The sequence below is a fragment of the Stigmatopora argus genome, chromosome 14 (assembly GCF_051989625.1).
Source record: "Stigmatopora argus isolate UIUO_Sarg chromosome 14, RoL_Sarg_1.0, whole genome shotgun sequence".
NCBI classification, from domain to species: Eukaryota; Metazoa; Chordata; class Actinopteri; order Syngnathiformes; family Syngnathidae; genus Stigmatopora; species Stigmatopora argus.
Genome location: NC_135400.1, coordinates 8908003 through 8925877, shown reverse-complemented (window position 1 = coordinate 8925877; position 17875 = coordinate 8908003). Strand labels below are relative to the sequence as shown.

General features: G+C 37.4%; 1 protein-coding gene across 2 annotated transcripts; it reads left to right on the top strand.

The window, feature by feature from the left end:
• The first annotated feature begins 3399 nt into the window (after positions 1-3399).
• On the top strand, positions 3400-16175 carry rgl3b (ral guanine nucleotide dissociation stimulator-like 3b). 2 transcript variants are annotated; one of them, XM_077619922.1, is made up of 16 exons: positions 3400-3642; positions 6081-6367; positions 6671-6718; positions 6926-7125; positions 7222-7367; positions 7630-7854; positions 8467-8570; positions 9059-9143; positions 10993-11079; positions 11507-11539; positions 11658-11779; positions 12413-12502; positions 12585-12714; positions 12798-13112; positions 13520-13634; positions 14366-16175. In XM_077619922.1, exons 1-16 carry the CDS (start codon positions 3619-3621, stop codon positions 14494-14496), a joined length of 2142 nt encoding a protein of 713 aa, XP_077476048.1. In that variant the 5' UTR covers positions 3400-3618; the 3' UTR covers positions 14497-16175. The 2 variants fall into 2 exon arrangements, with proteins under 2 accessions (XP_077476048.1, XP_077476047.1); XM_077619921.1 differs by having other exon boundaries at positions 13520-13646.
• Positions 16176-17875: the final 1700 nt, after the last annotated feature.

Below are 17875 nucleotides of genomic sequence, written 5' to 3'. Positions count from 1 at the left end.
AGCAGCACGTGGGTAATACAAACTCTGTGAATATGTATCTATGTCATATATTTCAATATCAAAGGTCAATGGGATTTTCATTCAAAGTGCTGGCAAACACCTGACATGAGAACCTTTTACAATGTTTGAGTTTGAATAAAATCATCATAAATTGTATGGTAAGTATTGCAAATGGGATGATGAACAAAGGTAGAGAGGAGGAACCTATTTCACTGACGTATAATCAAGAATGCTGTTTTTCTTGTTTATACTCTGGCCACCATATTTTTGCAGTTGCTGCTAAAAAGAGTACCTTGGTATTTTTATGTCTATCCATGTCATATGAGCATAGCGTCATATATTTTCAAAGGTTTTTAAATGCCAATTTGAAAATATTGATAGAATGTAATTTTTATTAAAAAATTGGATGAGTCAAATTCAAGGAAAAAATCACTACTGCATCACAACTTAAAAGTTTTGTTAATTTGAAAAATTTGCTTGAAATCTTAAAGTGATGCTTTTGTTCTGTGCTTCACAGTTAGGATTCTGCAAAGTCATATGAAAGCAAATACCGAAGAACAAGTGTGTGCCTCTTGAGCATGTGTTGATAAAGAATTGTTTGTCTACATTCCGCAACACCACACGGATTATCCCTCTTTCTCTGAGGTTTTTAAATTCCAGAAATTAAAAGATAAAATATTGCATGTACAGAATTCCAAGTAATATTCAAGTCTTCAGCCTTTAAGTCAAACCAAAGTGGCTTGACGATGATAGTGGTCTAATTACATGGCTCTTTTCATTCTACTGCGGATTTAAATGAGTTTGTCGCCAAATCCATTTGACCCGGAACTCTTGCAGTGAATTAGCATTTGTTTATTTGCAGTTCACCAACTTCAAAAGGATTGGTCATCTGTCACGCTCAATGGCGGCCAATAAGTTAATTATTCATCAAATATGTGAGGGCCATTGAAAAGTTCCATAACACTCACTTCAACTTCTTGTAAGAGCTATATACTATAAATAAATGTGACTTGACTTATAGGTTCCAGCAGCACTGTACAGGGTAAGTGTTGTTGAAATAAATATACCTTGGGAGCAATGTTCCCTCTAATTTTTCGTTGGTCTGAGCAGAAAGTCAACCTCCCTGAGCGCACTGAGTACCAGTGTGAGCGACATCATCGGTACTCGGATGATTCGCCTAAAGACGTTTCGCCGACGGACGTTTGACAGACGGGCAGGTCGCCGAATGAACGTTCGGCGGAACGTCCATTCGGCGACCTGTCCATTTTTCATGTAAAACATGCTGTAAAACACGAAAAACATAAGTGGACAGAGCTACTGCCACTTGCTGCCGCTTAAACGGCGCCATCATGGGGAAAGGGGTAAAAAAAAAAAAAAAAAAAAAAAAAAAAAAAAAAAAAAAAAAAAAAAAAAAAAAAAAAAAAAAAATCCGATTTTTTTTTTTTTTTTTTTTTACTGCGCGCCATATGATTGCTGCTGCGCAGCGAGGACGAGAGTAGTGCGCAATTGCGCACGCGCGCAGCTTAGAGGGAACACTGCTTGGGAGTATTGTAACCATTCAATTGGCCTTGAATGGCCTTGAATGCATGTTTTCAGATATTATAGGAAAAATGAACACCCAGAGAAAATCCTACATTGCACCACAAGAGCATGCTGAATCTACAGAAATCAAAATGTAACTCCTGAACCCAAAACTGCGGCATCGTGCTGATCAGCCTTTAGTCATACAGTTGGGCACATTGTATGTGCATGGCTCTTGAGAGATAGGATTCAGTGTGATATCGTAATATAAAGCCATTTGTTTGCTTTGTTTCTTGAAAACAAAGAAGACAGAATGAAAAGAAAATTCCCTGGGATTATTCATGATTTTCTTGGTAAAGTCCCACACAATACCCAGGAGAAAGGAAAATTGTGCATGCCAATCTTGAATGTAATTTTGGTACATAGTTCAAGTTGAAAATTGAAATATATGTGATAATGCATCCAAATATGCTATTAATAAGCCATCAAGACTCAGACGGGAGTGTCATTTCTAACAATCCATTTTAAATAGTGACCTATATGCAGGTTTGTTGATTGTTTCACGTGTGAGAAGAACATTGATAGAACTCAAAGAGGCCAGCCAAGTCCCAGTTTTAATCTCTAACCAACCTATGTTGAAATCCTGAGGTGTAGCATACTTACATTTTGACTGCGTGAGACTAAAGTAAACTACATTCTCTAGTTCTTTCGCTAATACACTTTGCAAAAAGCACGAGTGTAAATGATATTGTAATGTTACAAAATGATATGCCATAATTACATCTGGAAAAGTACAGTAATTTTGAAAGTACTTTGTTTGCGATTGTGTTCATTTTTAAATACCAAGAGAGTGATGCGCTTTGTTTTTTTAAATGGAAGAATATGGATTTTTCATATTGCAATCTGGTACTCCAGTTTCATTCAACATTCCAATAGCATCCAAGTTCAGTTGTATGACTTTAAAAGGTTGTAGTAATTGACAAAGCAATGCCTCCTCAATCTTAAAGTAATTTGGGATAGAAAGTCCTCTAGCCAACTACACCATGACTCATGAGGACAAACTTCATATACATAGATTTTATGAAGTAAAATTGTGCATATTTTGTTAGTGGTTGAAAATAATAATGTACAGCTCTTTTGTTCCTCTAGTTAGTTAAATTTTCCAGATTTGTATTAAAATCAATATTTCTTTAAACTTGATTTTTTTCCTTGTTGGGTAATTAAACAAAGCTCAGACCATTTTTCAGACAGGAAAGTGAATGAATTCTAAAATAAAAGCGAATGCAAAAATTAAATATGCATACACTCCACTTGACTATTTTTATGACAACCTTTTACTTTTGCTTCTTAATTTTTTCCCCTAACTTGACAAACCTTTCCTGTTACTTTTCCTATCCTTACAGATAACTTCATGTAAATGAAAAATAGCTTTGAATAAGTGAATAATTCTTGACACAGCCAACATCCACAATGTTTTTTTCTGGTAGTGACAGACTATAGTTACATCTCTTCACTGTATAGCATTTTAAATAGTAATTACGCTGTATGGAATTAGTACTAAATTATGCATCCAATACACCACCTAACTCAGGGGTAGGGAACCTATGGCCTGAGGGCCATATGTGGCTCTTTTAATGAGTGCATATGGCTCTATGCTAACCAATAAGGTAAAATATGGAAATAGGTCAAAAAGACTTCTGACCCCTGACCTAACAGAACATCATAAAAAATTCAGCTGGTTTTGTATTGTATAATGGGAAATGAAAATGAGCCTGTGATTGGCTAGCGCTCTGAATGTGCCCTACCTCTCTCCAAATATAGCCACGCCCTCTAGTATATATAGTGAGCAGCGAGACGCTCCTGCGACTGGCACGTCAAGTCCTCTCCCTATATTCATCTGCTCAGTATCGGCAACTCCCTACAAAACCACACCAAGCCTTTAGCAAGTTTAATAAAATGTGGTGATGTGAGCAGGAAAATAAGTAGTTAAAATTTTATAGTAATCAAACATGCAGCCTTAAAGGGATTCTTGCTCACGCCAGTTGGAATTTCAAGTCAGGAGAAGATGGAAAGTCCTCCTTAAGAAAAAGAAGCAAAATGGGAAAATGGGAGTTGACAATGGTAAGACACTTTATTTCCTCTCATTGAAAATTAAAAATAAATACACAAAAATAGATGACTTTGTTTCTATGGTTTTGTAGCTTTTGAACACAAATGCTTTTTGTTTTACAAACCCCTCTGCCATACTAAGGGAAATTGAAAGCTCAAAAATGTAAAATAAGCTATGTCAGAATCTTAGAAATAGCTATTTTATTTTATTTCTACTTTTTACAAACGAAATGTAATTTATTTGCCGCTCGGATTACACTGCATCAAAAATATACAGTGTCCACACTAAACTACCAGTGTTATGAGTTTGTGGACTGTAACTAAGAGATACTGTAAGGTACTTCAGGCTATTTACAAGACAGACACTAAAAAGACTTTAGGATAGTGAACTTCACATGTGACAGAAAGGCCAATATCCCATTAATCTAAAAATACACTATATTATTGGATTACAATAAGCAAATACTTGGCTGAATGAAGATGATATATGTGCTGACTACTTCAATTTGTCATTCTTCTATACTAGACAATGGCTTTTAGGTCAGGAACTGTCAGATGCTCCGGGCATTGTCATGGGTTTGTTCTCAGCCATGTTCTCTGCTCATAATGCACATTTGGCAGACCCAGACCCTCAGGCAAGAATTTGCAGTGGATGCTGCATAATATGAACACATTATATTGACTTTGGTATTTTACTGGCTTTCTAAAGCATCCCCACGATGATTAAAAAAACTATGATAAGAAAGCATATGAAATGGCGGTTTATTAAAGCCCAATGTTTAAGCCTTGTTTCAATTGGACTGGTAACTGTGCTTAGCGCTGCCAGCGCATCAATGACAATGGGTGCAAATAGCACAATGTTTCCTCTCTGCTCAGCAAACAAACAACTAGTTTCTACGAGAAACAATGTGTGTGTGTGCGTGTCCAGTATGTGATACCACTTGTTTGTGACAGGGCTGTCTTTTCAACTTTGTGTCAGTTTGGAGGATTTAGTGATACGTTTTAAAAAGATTAGTTTGCTGTAAAAACTAATTAAGATGTTTGTTTTATTCAATATAGAATGAACCATAAAGACATTGCATGCCAGCTCATCTGTTGCGTGCTGCTGCTGCATAGATTTTCAAGACAGCACAAGTACACAACATGGATTTGTTGAAAGTCAGGCACAAATTGTTATTGGCGCCAGGGTTATGTAACATATGTCAGAAGCTTAGTTGAATTTGTTGTAACGATAAAGACATAGAGCTGCAATTTCTGAATGCTCATGTAGTGGAAAACATTTAGTTTTGTGAGGACAAAATTCAAAACTGCTATGGACAAACATTTAGGCCAGCTACTATGTGCTTATATAACCTGTGGAATACAGGTCAGTAGTTTATAGAAATCACCTGCAAGTTGATGAGTTCCTCAGGTGAAATGAGTGACGATATCAAAGGTGATTCTAAATCGCTTTTTAATGTGCGGTTAAAGAGGTAACTGCGCTATTCTGAGGATCATATATAAACATAAACTAAACAGTATTCTCCTATCTTTTTTATACACATTACAAGTCTCGGACCCCGAGCAATGACCTTTCTGCAATGATTCTGTTGTTATATACAAGATGAATGTTTTCGGTGGACATACTGCCCAGAGAGTAGATTTTTCCAAGAACTGAAGAAGATAATGATGCATAAACGGTAGAGTGAGATACATACTGAATATGTTCTGGCTCCCCACTAGCTAACTAGTTCTTTTAGTGACTAAAATCTAAGCAGTCATTATTGTATGGTAAAAACTATCAGTATAAATGCAAGAATTACACTGATCAAGGCTCTATATCTACTTAGGTTTAAGGCCAGGTTGAAAAAAAATGCTTGTTACTTTATCTTACAGAAACCATTTATTTTCCTGTGCTGCATTTTATATCACCCTCAAAATCCATTACCTAATGGTTGCTCAATAATTGTGAACAATATTATATCTCACTGACATTTAGCCATTTTTTGGAGTCCAGTTTGTGTTACCTAGATTACTAATCCTCTATTTGTCCATAAACAACTCTAAATGATTCACGGTAACTTCAGGTTAGTGTAAACTCTGAAATCAACATTATGGCACATGCAATATTTCTGATGTACAACTTGACACAAAGGGCAGATGTTCACAAAGTCAATCGGAAACACCCTGATCAAATATAATGGTGGACATTTTTTTTGGGATGGTTTTGGTATCCATGTTAACAGTTCTTTTAGACAAAGCACAGAGATTGAGAGCCTGAAGATTGGGAAATTGGGGATAAGTCTAGATAGTGAGACATTTTGCCTCACATTCATGGAGATTAGGATAGGGGACTCCCAGTTAGATGTCTTTATAGAAAACCCCAACACTAGTGTGTAAATTAACAGCAATCAACAACCTACACTTCTTGCATCATAGACAAAGCAAAATTTGATTGCCCCTCCTTACAGAACCCAGTGCAGGAGTGGGGTGAGGAATTCGAGGAAGGTGCAGTCTATGGTGTCACACTTCACCGGGTACCCGTTCCCTCTTCGCCTGACCCGAGTTTGAATCCATCATGCGCTTTCGTCCAATACCGGACCAACAAAGTTAGACGACTGAAAGCTGCCAGTCTGCAAATACTCGTGAATCACCTACTCGACCCTTACTGTCTGGAACCGGACTACGGCAGGATCTTCCTCTCCACATACAGAACCTTCACCAGTACCGAAAAGCTAATAGACCTCATCTTCCAAAGGTATTTTTTGTAGACCTACAAGACTATAGGCTGAATGGCCTCAATTCAGAAATTAAGGCTACCGCAGTCTATAAAAAAGTATTATTTATATTAAATTAACTTGGCTTCCACTGGCTGCGCTAGATGGTTAATCCATTTTGAAATGAATTTGACATCTAGTGTGGTCAATGGTACATGACCATTCACAGCCAGTTTTCACAGTCTAAATTTGTATTGTTGTCAACGGCAGACAATATATTTTTAAAAAAGCCATCATGAAGAAATTGCAATTGCATAAATTTAGTTTTCCCTCTTGCCTTTCAGCAGGGACAGTTCAGCACCAGAATTGGATGACAGTGAACACAACCAAGTGTAAGTGAATGTTATTGGTTTGAAGTCCATTTTGTTATTCAAAAAATGCTGTAGATAATTTCTAAATAACAGTGTCCAATAAACTGTCACATGTACAGTACATTGTCTTCAAAAATCCTGTAAACAGTCAGTTGCGTTAATATATTTAGCACAATGTTAATGGAAATGGTTTTCACGTATTGATTTTCCTTCCCACTGCATTCCTAGACCGCTGTTGCGCTTTATCCAAACATGGTTGGATGAATACAGTGAAGACCTCAGGGATCCTCCACTGCACGCTGGGCTACACCTTCTTTTGGATCACCTCAGGATCAGTTCTGCCGTACATGACCAACTGCACCGTCAGCCAAACTTCTGTTCATTGGCGGGGCAAAGTGAAAATCTGCTTAGGGTGTTTGAAAGAGAAGGTGCCACTCTATCATACAAAATAAATATATTTCATTGCATATCATTGTATTTTCATTATGCATAAATCTCATTTTATGCTGCTGATAATTCATCAGGCCAGAGTCCGGCTAAAACAGATGTCCAAAGACATGAGTGTATTTCTGGTGATGAGGATTCGGGGCATGAACATGGAGAAGATCAATGTGACATTATGGATTTCTCAACTAGTGTCATCGCAGAGCAGCTCACCCGCATGGATTCTGTAAGTGTGTGGTGATGATATTGAAATTTACAAAGTAGGATGGATCTCTATTTGAGTTTGGGGTGCTAGAAATTATATCTTGAATTTGAAATGCAATGTTCATACGACACATATTTTGTTGGAATCAACATATTGGAAAAAATGTCTCTGTTTCAACTGCATATGTACACTGAAGTCCAAAAAATGCCAATCAAAAACACAACAAGGCTTTTTTTAATTGAATATTTTTGAAGGCTAATGTCTCATTTTTATTGGTCCCCAGGCTTTATTTGTCAAAGTGGCTCCTTACCAGTGTTTGGGCTGCATTTGGTCACAAAGAGACAAGAAGGACAACATGTCCCCCACTATCAGGGCCACCATCACACAGTTTAATGCCATTACCAACATGGTTATCGTATCAATGCTCTCCCACTCTACGTGTGCCACCTCAAGTCCTACACCATTGCAGCGAGCTCGGATCGTGGAGAAGTGGATCAGAGTAGCACAGGTAACTGCTATGTTGTTATCATTCTAGATACTGTAGGCCTGTTAAATGAACATTGGTGTAAAATCAAACCAAGTAACAAACAATATTATGATATGATGATATGAATTTGATTTTTTTGGAGATTAAACGATGACATTATTCTCTTTTTTACCATGTCAGAACTTCAGTTTTGTTGTATTTTCCCTATTTGTGTGAAATTTTAATTTGCATTTCAATATTTGGCATTGTATTTCGCCACTGCGGAACGGTGGACGAATGGTTAGTGCGTCCGTCTCACAGTTCTGAGATCAAGTTTAATCCTGGGCTCCGGTTTTCCCGTGATGAGTTTGAATGTTTTTCCCGGGTATTTTTCCTGGGTACGTATCCTCCCACATCCAAAAAACATGTGTGGTAAGCTGTTTGAACAACCCAAATTCTCCCGAGGTATGAGGATGTGAGCGAAAGATCAGTTGTCTCATTATGCCCTGCGATTGGCTGACAACCAATTCAGAGTATAACCCATCGACTTCTCGTAGTGTAACTGGGATAGGCTACTGCACATCCGTGACCCTCGTGTGAATAAGCAACATAGAAAATGAAATGAATGTACGTATTTCAACAATTTCTCTACAGGAATGTCACCGTTTGAAGAACTTTTCCTCTCTCAGGGCAGTCCTGTCTGCCCTTCAGTCCAATGCCATCTATAGACTGAGAAAGACTTGGGCTGCAGTCAACAGGTGAAATCACATGTTCATTCTTTGCTCATACAGCAATTTGCAGGGTCCCTCCAACAGTACTCTTATATCATGTTGTTGATTATGATTGTCTTTTAATTCAATGGCTGCCCCTGACGGCGATATGGCAAATGGATGGGACGTCTACTAGTGACAAACTGATTTGAATTCACAGCTGTAAAACTGGACGTGTATCATCGTCAATGACATGAACCAGTTAATGAGATTGTTGAACTTTCAGCATAAGCAACATTAACTTTTTACTTGCTTTTTGATGACCCACATTGCATACGATGTTGTGAACATTGCACCGAGCCAGTAAAATGTCATGGACAATAAAACTTGATAGGCTTTTCTCTGTGACATAACCTGATGCTGACTAAAATCTTCTGAACTATTGTGTTTATAAGAGTAGTTTATCATTACATAAACACGAGGCTTGTAGCCAAACACTGACATGCAACATTTTTTTGTATTTTTATTTTTTACAGGGATGCCATGGTTACATTTGATAACCTCTGTGAAAACTTCCCTGATGAAAACTGCCTTCTCACCGACAAAGAACTCTTAGTGGCGGTGAGATCAAAATGGCAAAACAAATGAAAAAAACCAACAAAAGTTAAAGTGTTTGATAAAAGTTGTTATTACTTTTATGAATACAGCAACATTATGTTTCCCCATGACAACAAATTTCTATTGACCTGTGGTAATGCGAAAACAAATAAATGAATAGAACAAATATAACCATTTAGACCAATATTTTGGGGTAATACTGTGATATCATCCCAACAATTCCTTTTGGCTGAGTATCAATACTTTTGCAAATCAAATGTTCTTTCCATACATAAGATTTCAGTATCAATGCTGCCATAGTTTTCAGCATTTGTAAACCACACAATAAATGCATTTAAAATAAAAACTTAGTTAATTTATAAAATTAGTTGGAATAAAGGATATTTAGAAAGCTAATTCAGCATAAAGCTTTACTTTGGTGTGAATACAGTAGTATGTTGGGTAGTAATCTAGATTAAAATTTCTGACCAGTAAAGACAGTTTATGATATGTTGCTATTCTTCAAAATGAATAACCTGCTTGACCAGCCTCCACTTTTAAAAAGTTAATATTTAGCTAATGACTTATTCATTTAAGTAGTGTTCAAAAGCGTTAGATTACACGTGTGCATACGTACAATGTAACCATGTAAATATGGTATGTAGAGTTTAAATGAATGACTGGATTAACTCAGTTCCTGCCATTAATGGTGATAGATAGCCAATCAATTTTAATGGGGATGGGTGGCAGTGATCTTTTGGCCAGGTTTTAGGTGAACATAGATTTTCTTTTTTAAAAGAATCAAGTTATCAGTTAAGTTGAGAGAAATATTGACTGGAAATTATGGCTTTCAAGCAAAGTGCAATCACTTCTCTGTATATTGCCATATCTCTGAAGAGAAGGATTTCTAAGAAATTGCAAGTTACACCGAGGTCACTGTTGCGCATTCTAGTTCTACTCTAGAGATTGCATTCACAAAAAAAGATTGAACATTGCCTTCCTCTCTCCTCAAGTACAATAATTTAACAGGATATCCAAGTTAATGTGTACCAGAACCCATTCTCTCAAGTTTAGAGGTCAGAGTTTGAACTATAAACTGGAATTATCACATATTTTTCAGTGTTTAAATTACAATGTTTTTACATGTATTATTTTCCAAAATGTTCATTAAATTGGGATCTTATATTCTGTTGCACCCCACAGAGCAAAATTTACAGTAGTCGACCTGTTTGTGTGCATGGATGTGACCATTCACTCATTTAAATCAGAGTCTTACTTTGCTACAGTAATGATCTATTTTGTTAAGCTTGACTTCAAGCTTGCGTAGAACTAACTATGACCTCCTTCGATGGGATACAGGTCAAAGGACTGTAGATAATATTTCTCTCAAAATATCCGAGCAGTTTGTTTGCGTGTACAGTTAATCCCCAGGGAAGAAGGGAGATTTTTTCGAGTTTTATAAGTTTACATTAAGTTTATGGGAGCTTTTTATTGCTTATCTTTGATGGCAGAAATAACCTTTAAGACAAGTCCTTTGGAAAAGTCATTCTTGACATATATAATTCCTCAGGGGAGATAATTTCACGTCACTGCAGTGCTTTTAGCAAGGCACAGGCCCAAAACTATCTTTGGCCCTGCTCAGTGCCAAACAAGTTTCAAGTAACTGCACATCCACCAGTATTATAGGCTAGTAATAATAGACTACAGCAGAGTGCTTTATGAGTCATCTGCACATTCTCCTAGGCTGAAACATGAGCCAGGAGTTCTACTAACACAGACTGATGTACTGTACCTTGCGTAAAAGTAGGACATGCATGCCATTAAGAAATGGTGTGAGGACTGAAAAGTACTTGTTGTCTCTTTGTCCATAAAGAATATTTCCAGTGGAGTGGTACCTTACCTGGGCACCTATCTGACTGTCCTGACCATGCTAGATACAGCCCTGCCAGACACAGTGGAGGTATACAGTCCATCCGTTTAATGTGATCATTACTGTATTCCTCATTGGTTGCCATTGAGGGCAAAATACGTCCAATCATTTGAAATTTGAGGGGAGGCAGCCAAAGAGCAGATTTCGCTGCCCAACCTAGAGTTCTAATGGATTGGACGTCTACTAGTAAAAAAACTCATTTAAATTCACAGCTGAAGGCTAAAAAGAGACACGATTGTAATTATATAACCTTCACTGGGACTGAAATTTTACATTACAAATGAACTTTATTCAGTGCTCTGTACTCAATATTATAGCAAGGTATAAATCACTTTCTAATTATTGTTTGTTTGATTTTATATTCTTTACCCTGCATCAATGTTTGTGTTATTTATTCTATTTGTATTTTATTAAGGCATGAAATTCACACCCTTTTTTGAAATAAATATGTTGACAGGCTGGACTCATAAACTTCGAGAAGAGGAGAAGGGTGCGTCGCCACTTTCACCTCTAATTCAACTTTTCTTCATTTGCCATTGTTGCAATAATGTAAATACTGTAATTCTAGTGATCTTACAAATTGACAATTTTCATTTCTCTTCTTGTAGGAGTTTGAGGTTCTAGCACAAATCCGTGTACTACAAATGTCCTGTGCTCAGTTCAATCTGCCTCATGACCCCAGCATTGTTAATTGGATGGAAAGACATAAACTGCTCACTGACCAAGAAAGGTACAGTGTAGTAACATTTTGTTAAAAAGTCTCATTAACATGCAAGTGCAGTCACTAACAAGAGTAAAATCTGGCCAACTATTACTAAACAATACAACTGAAAAAACAAAACAAAACTGAACAGTGATGATGTTTTGAAACTGAGATACACTCCGTTAGGTACAGCATCCCCATTGATTAACATCCAACAGTTAGATATGTGTACATGTGTATGAATCAATTGCCAGTTTTATTTTATGCAACACAGTGCATCAGTTACAGTACTTTTTTGTAAACTATTGCAAACAATTGACAGACTTCCAATCACGTGTTTTTTTTATTTTTTTCTGCTGCGACCTTAAATTAGTTTGTAAGTATTGGATGCCAAGTTCCGACCATTTCAATATGTGCACGGAATAAAAAATACACTAAATTATGCTCTAAGTTTTATCAGCTAATCTAAAAAAACTGGACTTCTTTGACATGCACCAAATGTCAATTTCTCTTAAATATTCAGAAATGTTGTAGCAACTCTGCGGGTGAATCAGATGATCTTTGATGTGAACGTTACACGTGGCAGTTGTAAGGCCAGTTGCATTGTGTAATATTCATTCGTTAATCATAGTATTGTTTATTTTATTTTATTTTTTACAGCTATGACCTTTCAAGGCGCCTCGAGCCACCAATAGATGTGTGCTCTCCAACCGCCTGGAACCACAGAACACTCACTAAGAAACTTTCCTTGTGAGTATCATGAGGCAGTTTGAGGCCTGACACAAACACATGCTCACTAACACAATCTGCTGCAATTTTTTCCTCCACTAAGCCTCAGGACAATGAGCGATGGATCCAAAAAGCTCCCAGCAGATCAAATCAGTGTTTCATCTTCGGGATCTAGCAGTTCGGAGCTGGAGGATCTTTCTTCCCCGAACTCTGCCTGTTCCATCAGACTGCAGGTAAACAAACTGTGTGTGTGTCAAAAAACCTTGACAAGATTACAGATTCAATGAAAGTTGTGATTCTGTTCTATTCCTTGCAGTCCTTCCACAGCTCTTGCAACAATGTGTTAGAGGCCTTCTCTTCATCTTCCTGCTCTTCTTCTTCATCATCATCTACCTGTTCCTCAACAGCTTCTTCTCCAGACACTCAAAGTCCGTCTAGCTCGTCTTCGGACTCTCTGTGTTCTCCAGCCAGTAACCGTGCAATATCTACGCCATTTACGGACTCGCACCACCATCGTTCTGTGTCTATGATCTCCCTGCCGGTCTATAACCGCCAGAGTGCCGACTCCTGCATCGTGAGAGTCAGCGTAGACCTGGGCCACAACAATGGAAACATGTACAAGAGTGTCTTGGTAAGGATGAACATCTCCCCCTCAGCATGAGTCCTTGCCCCATGATGGCGCCATAGCATTATTTTTATAGGCTATTGCTGAATGCAAAAGAGAAAATATGTTTTTTTTCTTCAGAGAATAGTACATGTGCCATCCCCTTTAAATAAAAAAAAGGATAAATAGCCAACACATAATCGTGCACATACAGGGATTGAACTGTATTTGCTTTCCAACATCAAACATGCTCTACATTTGGAGTTCACAAAATCTTCATTCATTCATTCAATCATTTTCAACATCGGTTATCCTTGTCAGGTTTGCGGGGTCCTGGGGCCTATCTCAGCTATCTTTGAGTAAAAGGCGGACCAAAATGTTCAAATCTTCTGTAATTGTGATTTTGTTCTATATGGTTCTATTCATTTTCCTAGCTGACCAGCCAGGACAAAACTGCACATGTGATTCAGCGAGCTTTAGAAAAGCATCACTTGGACCACATGAACTGGCAAGACTTCACTCTTACGCAGATCATCTCGCAGGAGAGAGGTCAGGAGACACGTAAGGCGGAAAAACATTAAGTTTAACTGTGCATTCTGATTAGCTTCACTACACTTTAACAAGATGAGCAGAATTAGTTTTAAAAAAAACACACATTTTGAGATGTGTGAGCTACAATATTAACATTTCATTCTTGTACAAGTATTGGTCTTAATAGTTATTTTATCAAAATTGTATTTAATGTTTTTTAAATAAGATTATAAATGAAAACAATGTAATAAAAGCAAAATTAAAAAGAATGAAAAAAGAAATATACTGTGGTCATAAGGCCCTAGACATTTTTTGTTTTCATAGTACTTAACTAATCGCCTGCCATTGACGGCTCTAGATTTTATAATCCACTTTGACTGGAAGGGGCTAATAACATTGTTTATTTGCTACTCCCAAAATGTTAAGGAATGTTTGATATAGTATAAAGTTTACCATAGCTTGCACATACTTAACCAAGCTGCATCAATAAAATTTACGGTCATCATACCAAATACACATGTAGCGCCCACTTACTATAGTTCTAGTATTTCTTATGTTCATTGTTTATTTCAATTTTTATTAATATTTTCTTAATGTTAATGTGTATACAACTTAGACAAAGCTTACGCTTTTGTTTCATTAGTTATTTGAATGTGCAGTTTTCCTTAATACTTGTCTGTTTGTTATAACCACCACATTTTGTTATTTTGATTAATAACTTTAACCACATATTCTTTCTCTGTTTCCAGAGTTCCTCATACCAGACAAAGCAAACGTTTTCTACGCAATGTCCACCACTGCAAACTTTGATTTTGTCCTGCGCCGGGGCCACAGAGGCCAGAAGAAACCACTGAGAGCCACTTCAAGTCTTGGGCGGTAGACAAAATAGTTGTGTTTTGAACTCTCAGTGCCATTGGCGATGATAGACGTCCAATCATTTGGCTATTTCTCCTGCCGTGCACTTAAATTTGTTTTCACTATTACACCCAATCTATTTTTGAATGGTTGCTGCAGTGAATGAACGAACATCGCCGTCAATGGCAACAAATGAGATAACAGTTGTAAAAGAGAGATCTTTGTTGATCCTTGTTGGGAAGGAAAAAATGTGAAGCTCTTGTAGTAGCAAAAACAGTGATGCATATGTAAAAGCACTTTATGAAGGGACTGAACTTTTAAATTATGTAGGTTGACTACAGTCAAGGGATAAATTGTACGAATACCCATATTTACTCACCATTCAGCCAATTTCAAATCCTTTTTCTCCCGATAGGGTTGTTCTAACCCCAGTACCTGCCACTATTATTTAATGCCAGTAACATTACTCTCCACCCCCAGCGAGAGCATCATATATCAGCATACTTCTTTGTGTGGACTACAAACATCTGCTTGCCTCTCAACACATCAGTTAAAAAACAAAAACAAAACAGGGACTGGGCATCAGATGAGTGGTGATGAGTGCAAAAAGAACTGATATGTTCTGAGCCCATGATGGTAGGCTATGCTCATTTGTAGTGGGATCAGTTGACAAGTGGTTGGCGGCAGTCTCACCAGGGAGCACCAGGGGGCAATTTTAGCTGAATGCCCTGACCAGGAGGCTGGCATTCCACACTCAGGTAACCATGGCAGCAAAGCAGACTTTCATGGACAGGATGGGATGCACATACTTGGAGCATGAGACTTTTGACAGAGACGTTTTCACTTTGGCACAATAGACTTGTTGTGTACATGCCATTGTGCAGTGTTATAATCCTACTCTTCCTGATTAGATTTCAAGCCTAAAAAACAAATCCTTTGACTAATTTGAAATGTGACAATTTTCTGATGATAATGATTGTTTAAATGCTGAAAACATGTTAAACAAAGATATTTATTGTCAGTGGTTCAGTCATTCCTCTGTGGAGTTTGTATGTGACCCTGAGTGGGTTTTCTCCGGGTACTCTGGTTTCCTCCCTTATCCCAAAAATATGGAAAAACAATTTAGTTGAACACTCTAAATTGCTCTTATTTATAAGTATGAATGTTTGTGCCCTGTTATTGGCTGTCAACCAATTCAGGGTCTCCCCCGCCTGGTGCCCATTGTTGGCTGGGATTGGCTCCAGCACCCCCGTGACCCTCGTCCTCGAGGATGAGCGGTACATAAAATAAATGAATGAATTTATGTTCCGCTTACAGTGGCCACAAGAGAGCGCTGCATACTTGCTTGTTCCTTGCAAATTGGTGTCAACGACAGTATATTTATAATATGTTGCCACCTGACAGCAGTAAGCGTCTAGGGTTGCAATCCATAACTGCTGCCATGAATTTGGAATTGGCTCAAATATAAATGGAAGCTTTAGTGTCTCATCTTTACATCCTATGGAGTGGTATGTCGTCAATTAAACACAAACGCTATACAGTAACTTTTATATGTAATAATATCTGAGTATTTATTCATTATCCTCCCTAAGTGTACTACTTATTAGTAGGAACAAGTTTGGGTGGCAAATCGATGCTATGAATGAATTAAAAATGGTTGTTGTTTCATTATTATTGCAGATGATTAAATAATAATCAAGGTTTTGTTTTTATTGTTATTTTTGATTTATTTAAAAAAATGTATTTATTGCCTAAAAAATGAAATCTAGCAACTAGTCCTTCAATAGAATATTTTATGAGAAGAGTTTGTTTTCTATGTGCAGTTATTTATTTGAAATTGGTGATTTACAGAACAAAAAGAGGGACAGAAAAAGCCATTTATGGCAGAAGTGACTCTGTCTGGTCTTTTTTAGATGAGAAAATGTAACCCTATTATAAGACCTGTTGTTAACATATGTGGACAGCAATTTTTGGCTCATTTAGGCCACTATATTAAAGCCTACATGACGCAAAAAGTGATGTCTACATATGAAATGCTGAAACTCAATTATAAAATAGGCATACATATTTTTATTAAGATAATCATTGGACACCCCCCGGCCGCCTACAAAAATCACATCGCAAAGCCGTAGTAGAATGTGGAGTAGCAAAAAAATAAAAACATAGAACAAATCAGTCCCACTGAATTGAATCAACCTACTTTTCAAATTAGGCTTGAGCTTTATTTCTTCTCTGGAGCCGGCAAGGGACTTTCTTGTTTGGCTGCTGTTATTGGAGGGGATGCACAGGTCAGCAATTCTAGAGGAGAAACAGAACACTGCACGAATCTCCCGTTTTCTCATGTATTATGTATGTTGTGTGAGGTTCAGCTGTGTGTGCAAATTGTAACCGTGATGCCCTTCTTGCCTTTAGTGTAATGGGCCCTGCAAACATGGCCGGACTTTCAAGGTCTTATCTGGATTTGTCAAAGAAATAGCTCAAGCTTTTCTTAAATGGGGATTGATGAGATGTAGAGTTAAGCTGTCAGTAAAATCAATCATGCTTACTTCTCTTCACCTAAACATTTAATAGGAAGTCACAGACCTGTTGATCTGGGTTACTTGCATTCACAAAACTATTCCACCTTCACCTATTTGGGGGGATGATTCACTATCTTGTGTTTGGAAGTTTCAAGAAACACACCAGAAAGTAAGACACTGTGATATTACAGTATAACTGGTCATGGCCCCAACTTCTCTTCAATCTTCACTTTAATGTTATTGGCTGCTATTGAAGGCGATAAGCACCCAATCCATTTGAAGTGTGAGGGCGGCGAAACAAATGAGTTCAAATGGATTGGATGTCTACTATTGAGAAAATTTCACTGCAGAAAGATGTTAAATCCACAGGTTTGGATGTCTAGCATCATAATTGGCACTGAAAGAGTTAAAACTGCATCTGCCCTCCACCTTTCATCCCAATAAAATAATTAGCTGCTTTTACGGCAAAGAACTACTGAGTGTATGTATATTTGTGTATTTGTGTATATAGTAGTCTGTATGGTGTACTGCTATTTTAATGCTTTCTTTTTAGTCTTTCATGTTTCACTTCTGTCCACTGGTTGTAACATTTCCCTTGAAATCAGATCAGTGCTGTTTGCATGTGCACACAATTGACAAAACCTTCCTTATTCGTTGACAAGGAAACAAAGTCACATTGATGTTCAAATATGCGCACATACTGTGTAAGTATTCTATATACATATACATTCTACATTCTATCAGTGACTTGAAAAAAGTATAGCGGCAGGGGGCATTTATTGGTGAAATCAACAAGCTCCATCATAGACTACAAATATAACAAGCAAAGGCAGCCCATTAAATTTGCATTGAATAAAATGATCTGCAGTGTTGAATGTGGTCGGG

What these genes read in the sequence shown, in the direction of transcription:
- rgl3b (XM_077619921.1), top strand. Translation starts at nt 3,619, where the DNA reads ATGGGAAAATGGGAGTTGACAATG. An exon ending in ATAGACCTCATCTTCCAAAG is followed by an intron (nt 6,368 to 6,670) that starts GTATTTTTTGTA and finishes CTTGCCTTTCAG; the next exon opens with CAGGGACAGTTCAGCACCAG. An exon ending in AGCTCACCCGCATGGATTCT is followed by an intron (nt 7,368 to 7,629) that starts GTAAGTGTGTGG and finishes ATTGGTCCCCAG; the next exon opens with GCTTTATTTGTCAAAGTGGC.